General features: G+C 44.7%; 6 protein-coding genes across 6 annotated transcripts; 2 read left to right on the forward strand and 4 right to left on the reverse strand.

The window, feature by feature from the left end:
• Positions 1-1,178: 1,178 nt before the first annotated feature.
• On the reverse strand, positions 1,179-1,461 carry PHALS_06045 (uncharacterized protein; the record flags this gene model as incomplete). The annotated part of the gene is made up of 2 exons (XM_024723390.1): positions 1,179-1,316; positions 1,384-1,461. The coding sequence occupies 2 exons, from the start codon at positions 1,459-1,461 to the stop codon at positions 1,179-1,181; spliced, it is 216 nt and encodes a 71-aa protein (XP_024574371.1).
• A 1,096-nt stretch (positions 1,462-2,557) lies between these two features.
• PHALS_15136 (uncharacterized protein) lies at positions 2,558-3,767 on the forward strand. The gene has a single exon (XM_036407349.1). It carries the CDS (start codon positions 3,406-3,408, stop codon positions 3,715-3,717), a length of 312 nt encoding a protein of 103 aa, XP_036263058.1. The 5' UTR covers positions 2,558-3,405; the 3' UTR covers positions 3,718-3,767.
• PHALS_06046 (1-aminocyclopropane-1-carboxylate deaminase) lies at positions 3,766-4,794 on the reverse strand (the record flags this gene model as incomplete). The annotated part of the gene is made up of 1 exon (XM_024723392.1): positions 3,766-4,794. The coding sequence occupies one exon, from the start codon at positions 4,792-4,794 to the stop codon at positions 3,766-3,768; it is 1,029 nt and encodes a 342-aa protein (XP_024574373.1).
• Positions 4,795-5,439: 645 nt separating this feature from the next.
• On the reverse strand, positions 5,440-5,741 carry PHALS_06047 (uncharacterized protein; the record flags this gene model as incomplete). Its single annotated transcript, XM_024723394.1, has 2 exons — positions 5,440-5,604; positions 5,661-5,741. 2 exons carry the CDS (start codon positions 5,739-5,741, stop codon positions 5,440-5,442), a joined length of 246 nt encoding a protein of 81 aa, XP_024574374.1.
• Positions 5,742-9,291: 3,550 nt separating this feature from the next.
• On the forward strand, positions 9,292-9,574 carry PHALS_06048 (uncharacterized protein; the record flags this gene model as incomplete). Its single annotated transcript, XM_024723395.1, has 3 exons — positions 9,292-9,362; positions 9,431-9,473; positions 9,539-9,574. The coding sequence occupies 3 exons, from the start codon at positions 9,292-9,294 to the stop codon at positions 9,572-9,574; spliced, it is 150 nt and encodes a 49-aa protein (XP_024574375.1).
• A 7,508-nt stretch (positions 9,575-17,082) lies between these two features.
• Positions 17,083-21,771, reverse strand: PHALS_06049 (uncharacterized protein; the record flags this gene model as incomplete). The annotated part of the gene is made up of 7 exons (XM_024723396.1): positions 17,083-17,259; positions 17,331-17,396; positions 17,458-20,584; positions 20,653-21,146; positions 21,224-21,364; positions 21,427-21,609; positions 21,679-21,771. The coding sequence occupies 7 exons, from the start codon at positions 21,769-21,771 to the stop codon at positions 17,083-17,085; spliced, it is 4,281 nt and encodes a 1,426-aa protein (XP_024574376.1).
• Positions 21,772-22,179: the final 408 nt, after the last annotated feature.

Raw genomic sequence — 22,179 nt, forward strand, 5'->3', positions numbered from 1 at the left:
GTCCGCAGCGACTAGAATCGCTTGTATAAATATCGCTTGTATATTGCTAGGGGCACCACTCCGACGACCAAAGCAAGATTTTTGTTCGGTCGGGATCGAGAATCCTGCGCGAAAGTCAATCACTTCCGCTGGTAACTTCTCTCGAATGGTCAAGTTTAAGCTTTTCGAAGTAAAGCCCCATGCACCCAAGATCTTGTGCAAGTTCAAGCTGAGGTTCTGCCTCAAGACACTCTTAATTGTATAAGTGAGAACTATAGGTATGCAATTAGTAAAACCTTTTAACGCCTTTGGGGGGGGTGCATGTAGCTCTAAACTTATTCAATCCAGTTGCAAATTTGTCTCCCAATCCATAAGTCGTTTATATATCCTATCAGTTGGAACGGCCCTGATACCTTCACGTAGAGAAACGCTTTCTCGTCTAACGAGCGTGTTTGATGTGTGTAAGGGACTGTTGTGAATAGCGCCCTCTTGTATATATCGAATATAGTGGCAAACATTCGTGAAGGTCTGATGCAGATTCGTATCGCTCTAAATAGATGCCACAGGCAAGCCGTAATAGCGACTCCAATCTGTCTGGCTGTGAGTGACAGAGTATTTGACAGCTGCGCGATAAGCAAACTGTATATCTGTCTCCAGTGACCATACCGGCGTAGCTTAAGATCTTTTAATTTTCCTCTATAACCTAACCCAGGTACATCTCGATCCACATTCGCCTTTTTAGCTACCATGGTCAGCGCCATCTACACCGATCAAGTCGTTAGAAGTGCTACCGTATGCCGCTTCTTGCTTCTCCAGCTGATGCACGCAATACGAAAGATTGGTCGTTCTTACAATGTCCCAACTCGAAATCCTCGGTCTAGTTTATACCTGATAGCTCTGTAACTGCTGCAGTATCGATTCGAGTACACTTATAATCATTTTGCTATGTGATGTTTGAGAACCACATTGGGCGAGTCAGAGGCTACCATTCTTAACATCATTACTATGTATGGACGAGCAGCAAACACTCCCACACACTCCTCAGCTCGTTCTCGTGCTTTCACTCACACTTGCACCAATTATAAGTCAGCTCCTAGTCTAGATCTATGAAGTATCTACAAGCTTGCAATACTACATCCCGAGTATGCGCAATATTGACCCGAAGCCGCATTTTTAGTTCTCCATTGTCGCTGTCATGCTTAATTTCTATCTAAAGAAAACATTTCAGGTCCGCCAATGTCCGTCATCTCGAATCGTTCGAGCAAATTGCCATCATGGCTCGCGATATTCAAGTCGTCAGCCTGACGTATCACATAGATCATAAAATCATAGTCGCGCTACTGATTTCTCCCGTTTTTTAGTCATAAATCACTTCATCGCACAATCGTGACAGCCTTTTGAGACCTTAGCGCGAGTGCACACATAGTCCAGACGATTGAGGTCAACATATTCACCCGGGTTGCAATTAGCGTTCTCGGCCATAGCACTGTCGAGACACAACATTCATTCAGTGAAGAATGAGATCGTACATGGTAGACAAGCTCAGCTCAGTACTAATTGCCGTAAAGTTGGCCACCGGCGCAAATGTCATTATTGAAATCATGCTTCTGAGAGAAAATGTTTGCGACGAGCTGTGGCATATTTTGCTGGATGTCGTTTACCTCAGATATATTTTACATGAGTTGACCAGCAAACTCAATAGCTTTGTGTCCATTTGGCAAGATGACCAATTTCCATGTCTTTATAATGTCTTTGAAGTGGTTGATGAGGGCAATGAGCGGTAGATATGGAGTCAACAAATGCATGATTTAATAGTCTGCCAAATTCAAGTGAGAAACGAACACATGGCAAAATTTTACAACAAAGAGATTGTGTTTCGGTACGGATGAACAGGAGAGAGGTCATGTTTGTTGAAACAACAGCTAGGTCTGACTTGTAAAGGTGTAATTTCTATCGCTAGTTTGGGCATGTACCAGAGCAAAGCAGCATCTTAGATATTCGCAGAAGTATCACAGATTCACGAGCATTCCTCAAAGCACGCGCCTTACATTCTGGTGCTTTGTACTTTATGCAATAGCGCTCTTTATTGACAAGTAGCTTTTCTAAAACGGCGAGAATTTTAGAAGCCACATATCTCTACTTCTACTGGCTAATAATGCCAAAAGTTTAATAAAAAGAATATTCTTCCAAGTGATTCATATGCACAACTATGACATCCCCATATCTTATGCAGATACGCCATGAGTTGATAGTAACAATTAGAATTTAATACCTGATATGTATGTAGAAACGTAGATTATCACTTCTGTCTATCGCGTAAGAAAATGCAAGCAATACTTGAACATAGCCAATAAAAAAATGTTCAAACTTGATACCCGCACACACAAAGGATGTTTCAAATCCAGACCCTTTGTCTGCTTCAATTGACATGTAATTAGCTTTGAGACGTAGATTTTGATCGATTGCTACGACTCACGCATCGCGGACAAAAAGCACTCCGGTCAAATATAATACTTCTGTCTTTACGCTCTGATTCGTTTTGTTACGAGACCCAGAATTAGTCAAATGACGAGTGACCTTATTATTGCGTTCTTAAGGCTAAATTTGTAGAGACTATTAAATGCAGCGTTTTATCCAGATTGCAATGCGAGAATTAAATTGATACAGATTCTCGCTTCAGGCTTACAGAATCTGGAAGGTAAACAAGGAATGCAGTCGGCAAGTCTTCTTTGAGTAGCGATTGCTAAAATCTCTAACGCAGTATGCAGGTGGCATAACGGAAATGGAGCTTTCTTAACCTTTGGTTCCGACGAGAATAATATCGAAAAAGAATCGCGTTTCTTTTTCGAAGGACGTGAGGACTTCGGTTCAGCAGTCAGATGAAGCAGAAAACACGCCTTCTGGATTGATTGAAACGCGGCTGAGCTCTCAATTTACAACTCGATTGAAAAGCCTTTTTGTGCAATTGTTTCGACTCTAACACAGGATAGCATCCGTCGTGTGGTGGGGGCAGACAACAACGTCATGACCGGTTGCTACATTGCCCGTGCTAGTGGCATGGTGAGCGATGACGTTGGATGTGTGGGTGCTCTTCAAACATGTAAGGTCGATAAATGTAATGGCTGCCTTGGATGACATAAACGCAAAGTATGCTGTGATGGGTCGACAGACGCTCAACTTGCTGGTAAAGTCGAAACTTATTCAGCAGAATCTGCTTTTATTTCAAATCTTTGGGCATCTAGTTCTAGAAAGGAAGACTGCACATAAACTTCACAGGTATGTAAAGACTATGGTTGCTTTACTTGTCTCTTCCGTCAACCAAATGCTCATATTTTCAAGACGCCGATCTCTCCATGATTTATGAGTAAGTCGTGGGCATAGATCTTGTTTGTGAATTTCTTGGAGGAGGATGAACAACTCAGTGAAATGTCAAGTTCACGTTCTCAATCGTATCGACTGCTAGATCGTAATGTACTTCAAAGGCCTTTCTATCTCGCAGCTCAATTTTATGTATCTAATCGGCACCCCTTTCATGGGGTCGCAGTGTCTGACGTCAAGGATAATTGGCCTGACAATGATATCGTATTATGCCGTTGGTATGTAATCGATTTAACCACTGGCTCTATTTTATACGGTGCCAAGCAGATACTTGATACCTTACGAGAGCTATCAAGGTGTAGATCAAATGATTTCTCATTAACAATGAAAGCTACTTTTTCTACTGCAAAAATTCTTTGAGATCGTTAAGTAGTCTTCACGCATGGTAATTTGTATCGTCAATACCATTTAACCTTCCTTGAATAGGTAACTGTACGCACTCAACGCTGGCGCACCGCCTAAGTGAGCATACAATATCTTGGAGCCTTCAGGAAACTCGCCATTGCGAACCATTGAGAGCATCCCATCCATAGACTTGCCTTCGTACACAGGGTCTGTTAAAATTCCCTCAGTACGAGCACATAGTCGAATAGCGTCTAGTGTGCCTTGATTGGGAAGTCCATACTCTGGACCACCAAAGCGTGTGTCGAGTACGACATCATCCGCTGTAATTTCGCGCCCCAATTCTACAAGTTTGGCAGTGTTCTTAGCTATACGTAGCACTTGTTCCCGGGTCTTGTCAGGTGTAGCAGACGCGTCAATCCCAATCACCTTGTTCGCCCTTCCGTCTGCTGCAAAGCCAACCACCATACCGGCCATTGTACTACCCGTAACAGCACACACGATGATGTAGTCGAACTTGAAACCAAGCTCCTTTTCTTGGTCTCGAACTTCTTCTGCAAAGTCAACAAAGCCTAATCCACCCTTTGGATGTTCTGAACAGCCGGCAGGAATGGGATATGGCTTACCACCCGCCTTTTTAACACTCTCCATGGCTTCCTCCCAACTTGGACGAATGCCGATATCAAAACCGGCAGAGTCTCGACGCACATCTGCTCCTAAAATACGCGAGAGCTCAATATTACCAACATTGTCATATACAAGAGCTTCCTCAGGCGGATAGTTGACCCAATTCTCTTGTACCAAGACGCATTTGAATCCAAGATGAGCAGCGACGGCTGCTACTTGACGTGTCTGGTTCGACTGGATACCACCAATAGACACGAGTGTATCATAACCTCCATTGATGGCTTCTGGGATAATGTACTCGAGCTTGCGCGTCTTATTTCCACCAAAAGCCAGACCAGAGTTGCAATCTTCGCGTTTGGCGTACAACTGCACCTTGTTTCCCATGGCTTTAGAAAGTCGTTCCATGTGTTGGATCGGTGATGGACCAGCAAACGTAAGTGCGTGCTTAGCAAATTTAGAAAGGTTCATGATTGAGGAATGTGTAGATCGAAGTCAAATGCGAAATATGATGCTGCAGACTGAGATCCTAAATGAAAGACGTGAAAGAGAAAGAGAAAACAAAGACGAGTCAAGCTCAAAACGTTAGTAATCACGTTCATGGTGATGATAAAGAAGCTTGTAACCAGTTTACTGAGTATATAGATGCATTAGCTAACACACGAACTTTAATTGATTTATGATTCACGGGCATAGTACACTTTTCTCAGAAAAGCAAAAGTGCTAGGACTAATGACTCCGTAAGAGGAGTATCCGTGGACATGCACAGCTAGCCTTAGTACATTGACGATTTTGTTGGACATAGTGAATTATGTTACAATCAGACTATGTCACTTTTGGAATAAAACAAGACCATATCAAGAACTAGATTACATGAGTTCTTTGGCTCCAATTCTGGGTGAAGCGTATGAGCCTGACATCTGTGCGCTGTTAGATTAGACTCTTTGATTCATTTATGCAAAGTTTACGGCAGTGCACGTGGGAGCATTTGGTATCTATCCGACGACTGGATACTTGTCTGTATATATGTGCAGTATCTAATCAACATGGCATTCTTATATTGAAGCGACAAATGTCGTAATTGTTCAGGCCACCTAACAGGCAAACCGTGGCAGTTCATGATTCTAGCCCACATGCGACATTTAGCCGGATCGTGTCCATAAACTCGAACTCTCTCTCATTCTGTAATGGCTGCATGACTTCTACCGTAGGAAGCACCAGCAACATTTTTCGCAAGGGGTCGCCGAGGCATTCCACGTCAAATCGATACCAAGACCAAACCTAAAGGCAAAATGCTGGTACTGATAACCGTTCAAGAGACTCGCAAGCGGGCCAACATATGTATCTATCGAATTGGCAAACAGATCCCGAAAAGGCCACTGTCGTCTTCCCGAATCATGCAAATTCTTGGTCAGCATTACTCTCCTGTGACGTTTCAGATCCGTGAGCGGCGCTTTTGTGTGAGCTGCCAGTCCTTCTTGCAGTAAAGAGCTACAAATCCCGTGAACACGCGGTGGGTGTAAATGCAAAGGCAGCAGTCTTTCTAGGAGGATACTCTGTCAATTCATCTACACTATGAAGTACTTGTCAGACTTGGTTACTAGCTGCAGTCAGCTTTATGCTTAAATCAAGAAAATGGCAATCGTCATTTGCTTGCCAAATGAGAAAATCTGCGCAAACATCTGTGCGGGAAAGAGCAAGCTTTAATATGCTTCAGTCCGATGTTCTAATGTCAGATCCACATTTTAGATTATAATACAGTTATCTCTATTAATTTCAGAATTAATTTGCACACTCACATTGGTCTATTGGTTTTTTTAACTGAGTAAGCCATTTTATATATATGATCGCTGAAGTACGCATTGGTCGATTTCGATGATGACTCTCACCACAAAGTTCATTGAGACATTATGAAGCGCTACGGCAGGTGCAGAGTATGCGTAAGGCGAAGTAACATTGAGCATTAAAGTACATCTACGTAAGTACTCCAATCGAAAGAATGTCTTATATGCTTGATGAAAAACGTCCCATCAGCTCTTCTGTGTAAGTTCGGATCATCAAATTATCGCTTTAAATGATACTTAGACGGCAAACTCTCAAAACTGGTCATATTGCTTTCCAAGGATTGGGCACGAAGAAGTGCACTACCAGTGTTCAAATTTTTTGTCTTTGGCTCCAAATGCACTTGCTAATATTGTCATGGCCAACTGGAGATCATTTTTTCCAAAAACAGGCTAATAAAGATAGAAAACCGTCCTTTTGCTCATGTAGCACAACGCCAAACATTGTTTCGGTGACGAAAGCCCACGGCACTTTCAGTCGTAATCGGGATATTGAGGCTGGGGTGTAAACTCAAAGTATAGCAGCTCCAAGCGCTCGATTGGCGGAGTGCCTTAGTCATAAGAGGCCTTACAGACCTCGCGATTCGACATGATCGGTGTTATGACAAGAGGGGTTAGCAGTCAAAAGATGTAAGTTATATGCATGAAGAGCGCGTGATAAGTGTAAAAGCTGTTCAATTTTGGTATTGATGCTTCACAAAACCAGTGGTGGTGTACGTACACAGCCTAAGCAAAACTCAGAAGTGCCAATGGCTCAATTTAAACAGTACTCAATACACATATGACTATGAAGTGAGAAATTAGTTGGCGACTGAATTAACAAAATTGAGCTATAGAACTATATAAGCAACTAATTGATATACAGTATGTATTTAGCCTGTTGGGGCATTAAATTAAATTTTTCTAAGAAATTGAACAAGTCTATGTCCTAGGTGTATATCTAGCTCTCAGCAGGCACCTTATGGGCAGGGGTGAGCCGAAATTCTAACGCGGCTATATTCTGTGCCAGATGCACGACTCGACCCGCTTGGGCACCTATCGTTAATCCAACGAATGAGTCTGAGTATCATTGTGTTTTCTGTGAGGAAGTGAAAAATATTTTTATTATTTGCTCGCGGAACAACAAAACGCACTTCACTTAGATTCTTCCTTATTTAGCCCAAAGGGGATAGCGCATTGGTCGCCCATACCAAAAAGCGGCTACTACGAATCTGGAGCCTAAAAGTGCGCTGTTGACACACCTATGGCAATATAGCGCTCTACATAACAAAACAACTTGCATTGGTTGTCAAGTTCTTTTAGAAACCATGACGGAGATTACCGCTTTCTCTGGTTACTAAAATTTGCGATGGTGATGACTCATCTCTGCAGAGGCAAATTAACAGCGCTCCGTGCTCGCAAAGAGATTCATGAGGTACCACCATGATCAGGACAATAACATCATGTTATCTACTCGAGCACCGATTGCTGTGAGTTTGCATCCCCTAGTGAGGCTTACCGCGTGCATCTAAAACGCTTGGCCAGCCGCACTGTCGTGGCACCTTCATACACTGACCTGTGAAAATACCAATATTTCACGCAATTCACGTTTTGTTTCTCTTAGTCAAGAGGCACGGAGGGTAAAGCTCTAAGCAGACATCGTGCAAAAATTCGTCGAGTCCTTGTCGTGTAGTGAGAAGCCTTTTGCAGAAAACTAAATTATTTTGTTTCATCGAAAGACAGCCCCAACGGTACGACTCTGTAAAAATGGAAAGCCTGCTGCTGAATTTGTTAGCTGGTACAACAAACCGCGGCTTTGCAAACGTCATGGAAACTATTCATTTCAACTGTGGTACATAACTGCTGAAGACAGTGGACGAAGTGCGGAGGCATTGAGAATGCCGGGGGCAGATACCATATCCCTGCTTCTCGCAAAGGAAGCGATTTGTTATCATGTCAAAGGCTCTTTTCAACGCCCTTAGAAATCTGAAGCTTTCATTGCACGGATCACTATAAACCGTTTCCGCACCAAACTATTGCTGTTTCTTAGCAGAGGTAACTTCATGATACTTGAAAATCTCACGGGAAGAAAAGAAGATGAAATTCATGTCTTTGACTATCAATCAATCTGTGGCTCAGGCGTTTCGAACATGCCTTGCCTAGATGATATTGAAGGTCTGGAAATTGTTGACGGCGTATGTATTGTAGCCGTGCTGATTATAGCGAGTCAGGGTATCTGATAGCCCATATCCTAGTAATACCACAGCCACTTTGTGCCGTATCAGGGGAGCACGGTGGCCAGAAAAATTATTTAATATATTAGAGTTAAGTCTGAAGAGGCATGTGCATTTTGTGAATCAAAATCAAAACATGACAGTATTTGCGCGCATGTTTTGGGGGATACTTTAAAAGGGTCATGTATTGTTATTCTGTGTCTAACCTTTATACATTTGGTACAATTGTATCATATTTACATTACAAGTACTTTCAGTTATCAGAAAATTGGTATTTGTGAAGAGGTCGTTTTGTCCATTACGTGAAGCTGAGATACCTTCTGGACTTGACAGCAACAAGGCTCTAGAGTACTTATTACAAAGGACAATACAGCAGAGCACATCTGGAACTTAGCTTATCTAACGTCTACCTTTTCAAAAAATATTCGAAGTACCGCCAAAATTAATACAGCTCCTGAGTTTCAACTGCGAGAGTCTGTCTACCGCCGATACTGCTCGATGAGCTAGGTTTGATTCCTTTCGAAACAAATAGAGGGTTGGTGACTTATTAGAGCCATAAGGAGTATCTGATGAAGCGGAAAAGATGACTCACATCGAAAACTCAGGGGCAATTTCAATCCACTTCGGCACAATTTTCCTGGGGAAATTGCCGTTTATGAGTTGGCGCACCATCCATCGTAACACTCTGGACATTAGCATGGGAGCTCGGCCTTGTTCCAAGTGAGACGTATGGTCCTTAGTCTTACCACTAACTTCTGGATAAGTGCAAGGCTATTGATATTAGAATGTGAGTTAGGTACCAACCCACCTCGACGTCAACATTGTACCATGAAATTGGTTTTAAACGGACGTATTCACCGCTATAGTTAAACGTCCGCTTCACTTTAGACGACTTGAGAGATGATAGAGATATTATGACGACGCGCCCAGTGCGCAGGTTTTCGTACGATACTCTTCCATCTCAGACGTACTGTAATCATGGAGGGTACGGATGCACACACGATCACTGATGTTCCAATAGCAGGCTTTATGTTTTTGCTCTTATTTTAGTAGAAGGCCCACGCGCAAAGGTGTGCTCAAGCTCCATAACAACGCGGTGAGTAACGTCTGAAAGGTTAATGTGACCAACGATGTGACTGAATTTTGTCAATATGCTGCAAGCCGTGGTTTTCTCAAGCGAGCAATATTGCCATTTGAAACAGAGCATAGAACATTAACGGTAAGTTATATTTTTCCTAAGCTCCACGGCGGGTGTCGTACGATTTTTTGCCAATGGTAACGAGAATGAAGGGCGCACATCGTGAAGATGAGAGGCATATCACATAATTCGTCTCATACTCAATGGCTGGCTTTGTCATATTTATCTCTATGAGGGCAATAATGCCGAGTTTGGACTTCGAATTATTATGATCGCTCTCATTCGAAATTGTCGCCTTTTTCACTGAGAATACTCGGGAGCGAGAATTGCTGCTGAAGCGGAGTTGCCGTAGATCGTTGCTCAGGGAAAGCTAAGCTAAGGTCACCGCCCTGACGTACTTTATGGGAGCCAGTACGAGGGTAGCGGATTGCAATCCGCTACCTCCAAGTACTAAAACCTTAAACAAGTCAACCGAACACTTCTGTTCAAAACTGAAACTACATTTTATTGTTTAAGTTGCGACAGAGCCACCAATATCTAAAACCCTAGGTTCTCCCAACTAATACAGTAATACCTTATTAACATAGTAAAAATTAATTAATTAATATTACTACTGGAAAACCTACCACGTGGTGGATTCTTGTTACGATGTAGCCACACCACAGTGTGACTACACTCACTTGTGTAATACACGCCAATTTACGATCGCAAAATCTTGTGCGACCCGCCCTTTCATACAAGGGTTCGTGAAACCCAGAAACACTCTTTCCGATAAAAATTGGTAATATCCCCAATTCACATTTAACGGTCGCCTCATACAAGGCTCGTGTGTCTGAGACAGCTAAATGTTCCTTAAAAACAACTAACTCTTCGCCTCTCTATGAGCCCTGTGTCTACGAGACGCGTAACACCCAGTCTAGCTGGTAGCAAGGGCGCCCCGCGGGCAAAGCCCTTCTTCTTCTTCTGCACAGGGTGCATCTCCGGAAAGTACGTGAAATTGCGGGTCCGCGATTTCACGAGAAGTACTACCCAGGCCCTCGGCAAATGTGCGTAGAACAACGCGTTCGCCCGAGCGACAGATTTCATCGTCGAGAAGCTGGAGGAAATCGACTACATGTCAGACATTCCTTTCCCAGCATAGGAAGACGAGGAAGATGAAGTACGCCAACGATCCCAGCTCAAACCTTGCGGAAACCATGTCCGTTCCCCGACCTCTCGGCTTCCGGGGGAGGTAGTATTTTTTACCAATCGCCTCGACGAGGCACCGGAGCAGCAATTAGAGGCTGCACACAGAGCAGCTCTCTCGCGCTCGTATCCACGTTCGGTCCTCGACCCACGCGTGAATTTGGCTGCCGCTCGGCAGATCCCCGTACTGAAGCTAAAGACGCGATCACTCGATCGTTAGGCGTCTACGAAGTCGAGCCCCTGGCCATTACACAAGCTGAGCTTAATCAGTGATAAGCTCTGCGAGCTCGCTTTTTGGAGCCCCCATGAGATCCCAATAGATCGGTACTGCGCTTGACTTCGAGCTCAAAAAGGAAACGCTCCTGTTCCCGCATTGCGGACTATTCATGTGGTGCTCGCCCCTGGCGAAACTGCTGCAGACTAAGATGTGCTCTTTAAGCGATGGGCGCAGCGGCACCAGATACTATCTTCTCTATCTACTTTACAGCGAAGAAGCGAGGAAGTGGACGTGCGCGTAGATCTCTGACTTGAGTTAGCCAAACTCAAGGCGCAACGCCGATTTCCCACGTATTGTCGTCCTGCGACATGTGGAACAATTCACTACGCTCTTGTGAGCTCACACAGGCGAGTCTACGACCACGGTAGCTCAAAGCTATAGCTCGAGCTCGGCTCATGGCCATCCGGCTTCCCGGGCTACTGCCGAGAAATTCGTTGCGCACGACAACGCGATGCGGCATGATCCTTCCGATCATAAGCATCCACGATGTCTGGGCAGTCTTGCCGAAGTGGCACCTCAAACTACCATGAGTTCTCGAAGTTTGGGTATCTTCGCCACTTCACCAGATATTGGATTAAACCTCGTCGACGACGTCGACCCACAAGACGTTCTACTTTGTAGTGGACGCCACCATTCTCATGGAGAAGAGTTGGCAGCGGACGATAACGACTTAATCGATCGCCGTCCGGTGACTTGTGATGCTCTTTGGGCGTTGGGGGACAAAGTCCGTCGTCATCGGCACTTTGCCGAACATATCTTCGAAGTTGTTCACCGCTGTGCGGAAGACCTCAATAGCCTGGAGCACTTTGTGCACAGACTGTCTCACGTTGAGAAATATCGTGATGTCGAAGCGACTCTAAGCCGTCGAGCAGACGAATATGTCACATGTCACTTCGTGCGACGGTGAAGAGCCTTGCGCCGTTGTAAACGGAAGTTGTTGTACTACGTGCTCAGAACCAGTTCAAATTCTGGGTCGCCAGATCCCGGTACGGTGTAAGCAGGCCTACAAAAAATACCGGGTGGGTGAACATTCCCTTCGTAAAATTCAGCGTTTACGCTAGGCCTCATTTGGCCACGACCTTCAAAGGCCCAATAAACCGTGTACGGAGTTTTGTCGTAACGACAGCTAGCCATTCGGCTATAGCTTTCTTATCAAGCCCTGAGCCATGAGATGGCGGCGTCAGAGGGATGCGAGGATTAATAAGCCCGTTCACATAGAACGGCGTGTAGCCGGTAGATGAGTGCACCGCATTGTTCAGAGCAAACTTCACGAGTTGCAACATAGCGTTATATCGGTTAAACCGTGCGCGCAAACGCGCCGACGTTTCCTTGTCCAAGTTTCAAACTCCTCACTTCCAGAGCCTGTATCAGCGCTACACACATATCATCACCCGCTTATGCGGCGTGGAATAAATCCGTGGCTGACAACGTCACCGTCGTGACATGAGCTAGCTTATAGTCCGGTCTGCGTGACAACACATCAGCCAAAACATTCTGCTTCCCTGGCTCATGCTTCACCTCAAAGTTGTATTCTGCAATAAAGTGAACCACCTAAACATTTTCTGCGAGAGGTGAGGCGACTGAGTCGCAGTGTGTAGTAACGTATGATCTGTGTAGATCACAAACGGATTTTATCCAAGCAGGCGCACCCTGAACTAACAAGGGCATACATTATCGCAGGTAATTTCTTGATGGACTGGGTAGTTTATCTCCGTAGCCTTAAACCAGCAAGATTTGAACGCGATCACTTGACCCGATCTCGCGTCTCGGCGTCTGCTTGCAGCAGTGCACAGCCGATGGCAAAGTCCGACGCGTCACACACGACACTAAAAGGACGATCGGGATCTGGCAACGCCAGTTTGGTGCATGAAGGAGTCTGTCTTTGACTCTGTTAAAAGCCTCCCGATGCTCGGTGTTCCATCACCATTTCGTATCCTTTATAAGGAGATTCGACTATGGCCGTGCCATTTCCGCATAAATTGCGCTACACTTGTACAAGTAGTTGACGAGGCCAAGAAACTTGCGCAAATCCTTTTAGTTCTTTTGGATCGGACAGTCCCACTGGCCTTCACCTTAGCGGGATCCGCTTGAAGGCCACTCTTCCCGATTAAGCTCCCTGAATTAATTTTCTTCCACGCTGAAGTTGCACACATCGGCATCAGCATACAGCTTATTCGTGCGCATGCACTCGAGCACCGCTATCCAATGGACGATTTGATTTTCCTCATCTCTCTTCTCGTATCCGTCATAACTGTAACCGAAAATATCGTTGAAGTATGTCTGTGCATACGTTCGATGGGACCTGAACAACTGCGTCACAAAACGATTAGATGTTGCTGGTGCATTTGACAGCCCTTGGAACATCGCCAATACTCTCAGAGCATCCCGCTCGGGCTGTCAGTGGAATATTACTCGCTTTCATGAGAAATTGGTAATGACCATCGACCAAGTCGAGTGCGCTGTACTTTGTACAGCCAACCATATTGTTTTGGAGAACATCCTTTCTAGAAATCGGCGGCTGTGCCGGAATGGTTACAGCGATTAGTTCATTATAAGCCTGTACGATATGCCACTTGCCGTTCGGCTTCCGGACACATAACGTGGGTGTTGAATGGAGAGACTTGCTTTCACGCACCATTTCTGCATCGTGCTTCGCACGGAAAAAGGCGTCAATGGCATCACACTAGTCTTTGGGCAGTGGTCATTAGCGTGTTACGCAGTATTTGGTTCCTGGAACCGATGACGCACACCTCGGTCCGAAAGTAGGACAAACGGCGGGTCTTTGGAGACGACGTTTTGGAATTCCCTTACCATTGGATACAACGGATCCGAAAGATTCTTTAGAATCGAAGATCAACGTGCATGTAGCACCATCTTAGTGTCCTCCAGGGCGGCTTCATCCAGAAACGACGACAAGTTAATATCCTTATTTGGTCTAGTAATGACCACCTCGGCTAAATTGCCTACCTCCATCTCTCCCAAGGACATCTTGTTAGCTCAAGAAGAGCATTCATTGCGGAAATAACCTCGAGGGAGACGTTGCCGTCTTTCTCTCGTCATACCGTTGACCAGGGTATAAAGCTGTGCGCTATCGCCTACGATAGACACACCCTGGGTCAGGGTCGATGCTCGGCGTCTTGTAGATAACATCTGACTTCGCCGTCTCCTCTGTATGGAGGTTTTACGTCTCGTCGGGACCGGTGGGAACACGCACTCGGTGTCGTCCATTGTTCTCACTCTCTGCTCCATCGGAACACTGATGTTATTAACAACACGAAGAGCTGCTATTTCCGCAGTCTTCGTCCGGTGGATAACGTGCCACTTCACGCGCATAAGAAGGGCCTTGCCAAGAATACCTCGGAGCAGATTAGTCCATGCCACTCTTGGCATGAAACTTGAGCAGTGCTCAGTGGATTACGCGCCACTCCACGTGCATTACAAGGGCATCGCCCTTGGTGCCTTGGCCCTTGACTGACCATGCTCTTGGCATGCAGCGGCTGCTCCGATACTTGAGCAGCGCTCAGTGGGATTCGTGCCACTCCACGTTCAACCCGCGAGCCACGCTTGGGACTCTTGTCCCCAAAAACATTTGATAGCTCGGATATCTCAATATCCAGAAGTTGAGCGTTTCGGTCCAGTGCCCGCGGCAATAGCGCTTCTGCTTCCTAGCAGAGGTGGCACCAAAGCTCCACAAGGAGACGTGCGCGTAGCGCCCAAGGTCTTCGAATCCAATCAATCCAAGGCTCATGGTGTTTCAACCATGCCATACCAAGCCTAAGTCTAGACAGCGTTCCACTTTATCAAAGTCAAGGAGCTTAACACCGAAGTCCACAGAGACCCTCGGCACAGTGACACATTTCCTCGTCGCTTAGCGAACAGTGACGGTGTCACTCAACCGCCCTTCCAGTGCTACAGCATACAGCTGACTTTCTTCAATTGTAGAGCGTCGAGCATTATTGCCCGACGCCCCGAAATCGACAAGGAATTTCCATGGCTTCTTAAAGCTCCTCGCGGTCACTTTACGACCAGCAAGCCCGGCTTGCATACACGTTTCGTATTCAAGAGCGCACAGCTCTTCGAGCTGAGCCCTGCTGCCTTCTACATCTTTGAGGTACAACGGAACTCAGTTCTTCCCCAGTAGGGCATCCCGCGCCAACCGGGTTTATTCGTTCTCCGCGACAAACAGCGGGACATCGATTCGACGAAACTTTATACGTCTGCACAAGAGACAATCCGTCCGAATGTGACGGGTTTCTACACAAGCAAAACACCGTCGGGTATTTACACGCTGGTCAGCAGCTCGGAGCTCTCTCCTCCTTCTCAGCATAGCTGAGATCCATTTACTCAGGCCTGCCCGACGAGCTCTGAGGGTGTGTTTTCCAACCAAGTCGTGCCGACCTAAAGTGAAATTCGGTTTTCAATGCCACGTTCACCGCTTCTTCAAAAAAAGATGGATGCACACATAAGACTTCCAATCTGGCCACTCCAGTGCGGAGGCCCTCCATAATTTTGGTCATTGCGACCGTCTCGGGGAGAGGATCTGCTGCCACTCCGGCAATGAGTGTTCTCAACTTTTAGACAAAGTCCACCAATCCCTTCTCGCCCTGTCAGGCAGCAAGAAAAGGCGATCTCATGCGATATGCCTGATTAGGCGGCGAGAACACTCACAGGGACTGACGCTTCAGCTCCTTTTAGGAGGTAAACGCACTTCGACCAAAGCATCGCACGTTACTACATTCTCGCGCTCGATCTCCGAGATTGGAGATAGCTAGTGCCACGCGCTGTTGTTCATTTTGGAGCATGGCGGATGCCATAATCATATCGACCTCTTTTATCCAAAGCAGGAGATTCTTTTCATCATTATCCTCAAAGATCTTAGCGATCACCATGAGTGGAAGGATCCATCCGTCGCGACGGTGGCGTCATAGATGCAGTCGACGCTGACAGCTTCTGCTGTAAGTAAAAGATCATTTTCATAACTTGAAGAACGCGTGCTGATGGCCTCGGGCCCTTGCGCAACAAGGTGCTCCACGACCTCGAGGCCCAGCAAGGACATCATCTAATTAAGCCCGTCCTGCATGCCCTGGGGCAAACAAGAGTATTCCTCCATCCTCACAGAGGAGTAGTCAGGCGCAGATTGACTACAAGTGCTACCAAGTGTAGCGGAGCTGCCGTAGCTGTTTCATTAGAGGAAGCGAAGCTATGATCACCGATCTTACGTCTTTTCCAAGAACCAGTACGAGGGTAGAGAATCGCAATTTGCTACCTCCATGTACTAAAATCCTAAACCCTAATTGAAACTGTATTCAATTGTTTAGAGCCGACAATATCTGAAACCCTAGGGTTTCCTGATACATTGATCATATTGGAGGTGATCTTGATCTTTCAAACTTGCAAAAAAACAGTGCAACTTGGTCAACGTCGTCGTTGAGAATACTATTGAATGATATCTGTCATGGTTTATGCGGAAAAGAGACTTAAGATCAAACTGAAGAAAACCTTGTCTTTTATTTTCCTCTTGGCATGCACTTAATGATCAACCACATTGCCTTACCTTATGTTTGATCATGTAGCGTTCTTTATATACAGTGACAGTATAGTCCACTATATAGTAAGCATTGTCCATTTCTCATTCTTCAAAGAACTCATCAACAAAGAGTTTTCAGCTTTCTTTGGCAATCGCTCCGCAAATTGCCCATTGCTAAAAGTCTGCTCAATCATATCTTTCTTGTGACGTCCTCTCAAAACGATATCATGGCAGCTTGTCTGACAATTAAACTCCCTGACTTAACTCAATTCATGCACGCCGATACGATCTAACAAAAATTTTGATACATTGTTGATACGGGTATATCTCAGCGAAAACTTGGAAGAAGTCATCAATAATGGTTACAAAGCAGAAGTAACATGAGTTGTCATCACTTGGATAGGTACTGAGACTTGAAAATATATAACTTGACTCTGAGTGATGTATTGAAACGCTTGCTTGCTAAGTCTAGCAAAAGCGAGCGCCAATTGTCCATCTTTAGGCTTGGACTTGCTTTCTAAATTGTGCCTTGCGCTTCGTTACAGTCAATGTGCATCTAAGTTGACCACCTTTGTTCATCATGACGAGGTAGGAATGGTAGCAAAATTGTTGCTAGTTGATCGTCTAATCGACTGGCTGGATGATGACGATGAGGAAGAAGAAAGAGCATGGCGAGATTGAAATGGTCGTGCGTCAGGTGACACAAAGGACGAAGCATGAGAGCTGCTTTGTAGCTCTTCAATCCGCTTGTCGCGCTGGAAAAGGAAAAATAACAGAATTAGTACTAGTATCAATCATACACTTTCAATGTCCAATGGGTCAGCACCTGCTCAATCTCGCGCTCATATTTAGCAGCAAATCGTTTGAATTTGCTTCGAGATCGCTCGAGTTGCTATACCGATAAGTTTTGTTAGTAAGTCGTACAGCTCAAACTCTTGCTTCAAATGACATACCTTTATAGTATCGTCTTGCTGCGCCAGTCGATCTTCGAGCTCTTGGCACTTTATTTGAGCTTCTTCCAGCGCCTGTAAAGGGTGGTATGAAGACGAGCTGGAAGCTTTACGACCAGACTCTGGGGTGCTTTCTGTCGCTATTGATGGTGGTGATTCAGATACAGAGCGCGATGAAGACCGACGCTGTCTCGGAACGCAAAGTTCAGCTTGTGTCGAAGTTTGATCAGTTGGCGATGGCGTATGATTAAATTCAGACATGTCCATCACAGGGGTTGATCCAGTGACTTGACGCTGATAATATGTCTGTATTTCTTGTGCCATAGCATTCCGTTGCTCTTCTAAATGTGAAATAACGTTGTCATTGTGAGCAACTTTTTGACGAAGACTTGATGCAACTTCTTCAAGACTTCGCCGTTGTGTCTGCTCAGCGTGAAGTTTACCTTGTAGTGCTTTCACCTCATACTTGCAATTGCTTAATTTCGCTTCCAAGTGAACAATTCGCTGCGAGACAGCCGCATTCTCAGCTTGAGCGCCAAACCGTTGGGCAGATATCTCTGTCGCCACCTCTTTTTGAGCGTCCAGTTCCTGTTTGAGTTGCTGCATACGTTCCTGTAGATCGTTCTGCTTTTCATCATTGGCTTGCAACTTTTCGGTGAGGAAATTGACTTGATCACGATATGTATTCGCTTCAGTAGTCAACATCACATTCTTTTCTTTAATTGCCTGAAGCTGAGTCTTGAGTGTATCAACTTGCTTTCGTAATGATTCGTTGACAACAGCAAGTTCTTCCTGCAAAGTAGAAATCTCCATTCGTGCTTTTTGCATGCCTTCATGCTCTTGAATTAGCGAACGGTACGTATGCTTTAGATCATCGAGTTCAATTTGTAACATATCGCGTTCCCGCTCGATTTCTCGAGTGCTTTGCTTCATATTCTTTGTCGACTGTGAAAGCGAATACTCGAGATGTTGCAATCGAGTACACTCTTCATTAATCGCTTGATTTTCGATCGTCATGTTCTCTAAGTCTTGTGCAAGTGCTGACAACTCAGCAGTCTGCATTCCGTTTACATGTTCTAATCGATTGACTTCATTCTCAAGATGAGAGCATTGCTCTTGCACTTTGAACAGTTTGTCCTCGGTTTCATTTAATTTATTCACCACATTGCTTAATTGCTCTTGCATTCCCGTCATTTCGGACGTTTTACTCTGCAATGACTGTCGCAATTCGTTGTCCTGCTTTTCCATATCATAAAACTTTTCTGTCAGCGTGTCAAGCTGATCATTCGCAGCATCTTTTTCACTATCTAATGTTCGAATTAACTTTTTCAACGTCGAAATTTCATTATTTCGTGCCGAGAGTTCACTTTCCAATGAGCCAATTTTTGTATTCAAGTCTACCATCTCTTGTTGCTGTCGCTGAATCTGTTGCTGCCGCTGTTTTGTCTGAAAGACCATTTGATCACGAGACGATTCCATTTGCTCCATCAAAAGCTTAAAATTTTCAACAGCCTCCATTTTTTCCGTCAACGCACGATCCTTGGACTGCATTTCAGCACGCATTTGCTTTAATGCTACTTCACGAGCACTATTTAATTCTCTTAGCTGTAACCGTTCATCTTGGAGGAGAATCAGTTGCGTTTGAACACTTTTATGACTTGCCTTTTCCTGTTCAAAGCGTGTTTCCAATTGATGAAGATTTTTTTGCTTCAAATTTAATTCACTTTGAAGTTGCTGAACCTGAGATCGTAACTCACTCACTGAACTCTGACTCGACTGCAACGCATTTTGCTCGGACGAAAGCGAGTACTGTTGAGCTTGCATCTCTTTTGATAGCTTTTCAAGCTCATTCTGATAATGATCTGAGGTTTGACGAGCAGTACGAAGCTCCGCAAGCGCACTGTCATAATTTGATTGGAGTTCGCTCTTTTCTTTTTCAAGCAAAGCGCTATTTTTGCTCGTTACAGCAAGTTCGGACTGTACTTTCTGGCTTTGATCCACTATTCTCTTGATATACAACTCGTTATCTTCTACTCGATTCTTAAGGCTTGCATTTTGATCTCGCAACTCCTCCACATGCCGTCTCAACGTCAGTGCTTCGTTCTGAGTCATCAATTTTTCATTCTCCGTCTCTTCAGCACGTCGTAGTAACACTTGTGCTTGCCTCTGTTTGTCTGTGATTTCACGGATTTTTTCGTTACTATCTACAAGTTGTCGCTGAAGGTCAGCACATTCATGCTTTTTCGCCTCCAACATCGTTTCAAGATTACTTTGCATCGTTGTCGCAACGCTTAATTGCTCTGTAAGTTTATCCTTGTCGTGTGCTGCCTCTTCCAATAAACCTTTAACTTTGAGCAGCTCTTCTTCGAGCTTCAAAACTTGAACCATTAACTCTTCCTTTTCACGACGAAGACCATGTCGCTCTTCCTCAAGCCATTTCATTTCTTGCGCAAACAACGTCTTCCTGCTATTCAAACTTCCATCTTCCTCTACTGCTGCAGCTTCAAACCTATCGAGTTTATTCGTCAAACGCTCCAATTCTCCTCTTTGAATAAGTAAGGCATGATTTAATGACCGACATTCTTCATCTCGCTGAGATAATAATTGATCCATTGAGCGCAATTCGCGATGGAGAGATGCATTTTTCTCACTCTCGAGTGCACGGTTATCTTCGCACTGCTTCAGCGACTCACGCAACACGTCAAGCTCGCGAGTGTGTGCATTTAATGACGATCTTGTGTCGTTCAGTGATTGCTCCAGCTTTGCTTTCTCTACGTTCAATTCCTTTAGCTTGGCTTCCGCACGAGCAAGGTCACTAGTCAGCACACGATTATGCGAGTTTGCGTTCGAGAGCGCATTCGTGTACGAAATCTTGTCGTAGTGCATCGCACGAAGTGCATCCTCAAGTCGGTCTTTGTGAGCCGTCAGTGTCTGAATCTGCTCTTCCAGTGATGCTGTATCAGTCTTGTCGTCTCCCTTCTCTTCATTGTGCGCAGCACCAGTAGTGCCAGAACCTACTTCTTTTTCCATCTCGTCTCCACACCGCGAGTGCTCTTCCTCTAACACGTGAAATTTTGCCCGGAGCGTATTTAACTCCTTAACGAAATGTTCTTTATCTATCTCGGCTTGTCTGAATGCAAAGAAAGATTCACAGAGTCAGTGGTTACATCAATATAAGACAGTAAAGCTCATACTTACCGCAACTTGTCTTCGATAGTCTCATTTCGACGAATCTGCTCCATCGCTTCCTTAAGTCGTCTCTCATACTTAATCACTTGATCATTTAATAGATCTACTTGTGCACTCAATTGTTCAACTTGCAATTCCGTCGCTTCCTGTTTCGATCTCGTCTGATTTTGAATTTCTAAACGTTGTACCTTTCTAGCAGAACTGTCGGGATCATTCATCACTTGAATCGAAAGGTTTGCTAGTCTGTCGATCTCTTGCTCTCGCTTCGCCAACGACTCATTCATTTGTTTACACTGAGCTCGCAATTGTTCATTCTCTCGCATATACTTTTGCAATTGTTCTTGTAATTCTATGGATTTTTGCTTCAGCTCATCATTCACCTCTTGACTTTCCATGGACATGTTTCCATGAGGCTGATGCATATTCCTATATGCTGAATCATTCGGTAGTATCGTATCTCCAGTCGCCAATTGTGCTTGTTTCAGCCTTGCTACTTCTTCTTCCTATCACAACAAGATAGAAAAACTGCATGTTATATAACACCAGTAGCAAATCATATTCGAGTGTAACTTTTGCCTACTTTCTGAGTACATTCCTGGGTCTTTTGAGTATAAAGAAACTGTAACTTTTTGATGTCATCTCGCAATCCTTCTAACTGCAGTTCACAGACTTTTTCTCGCTCTGTAATCGCTTCTTCTTGATGAATAATTTCCAAATGTAGCTGCAAGAAATAAAGTAATCAACTTCATCCTTTCATCAAATATATTCGCTTGTCGATCGTACGCTGTTATTTTCCTTCGTCAACTGTGCGTTTTCCTTACGCAATGGCAATAAAATCTGTGATAACTCAAGTGCATCTCGTTCTGCTTTCTCAATTTTCTTTTCAGCAGCTTCTCGCGCATCGGATGCGGTCATCAAATCCGTGAGGAGGCGGCGTACTAAACGTGCGCTCTCCACGCCAACTGGCTGGAGTAACAGCGTGACAATGTTAATAAGGTTTGAGCAAAAATACACTAAAGGATGATGCAAAGTTACCTCGATGTAGGACATAGCGCGCAATTGACTCTGCAGCTCCCCAACGCTGCGCACATCGACGACCGACGTCATGACCTCGGCCGAAGGTGCCATTGTTGTTAAGTTAGAGTTATAATACTGAAGTCCCTCTTAATAAGCATATATGTCATTGTGGTGAGGGAGTTTTTGCGAATATTTGATTGTTTGCAGACGAATTTTTGTAGAAGCATCTTAATTAAGCAATGGTATGACTTAAAAACTTAATTAATTTCTCATAACTCTTTAGATGGATCGCCTTAAGATCACTTCGTCTTAAAGAAGCCCCCGTTGCAAACACAAAGAGTGTTTGTACGCTCAACCCAGAAGCGGTCGCACCAGATATGGAAACGCAGAGCCACAATCAGGCGCAAGAGGTGGAACAGATAATTTTCACCTCGAGGCCGTTGATGCCAGACGTTCAGACTATTGAGAACCAGGATGGATAAACTCGCTACTTCTGTAAGGCTAGTGGATATTGTCATG

This window comes from Plasmopara halstedii (genome assembly GCF_900000015.1).
Source record: "Plasmopara halstedii genome assembly, contig: Scaffold_292, whole genome shotgun sequence".
NCBI lineage: Eukaryota > Oomycota > Peronosporomycetes > Peronosporales > Peronosporaceae > Plasmopara > Plasmopara halstedii.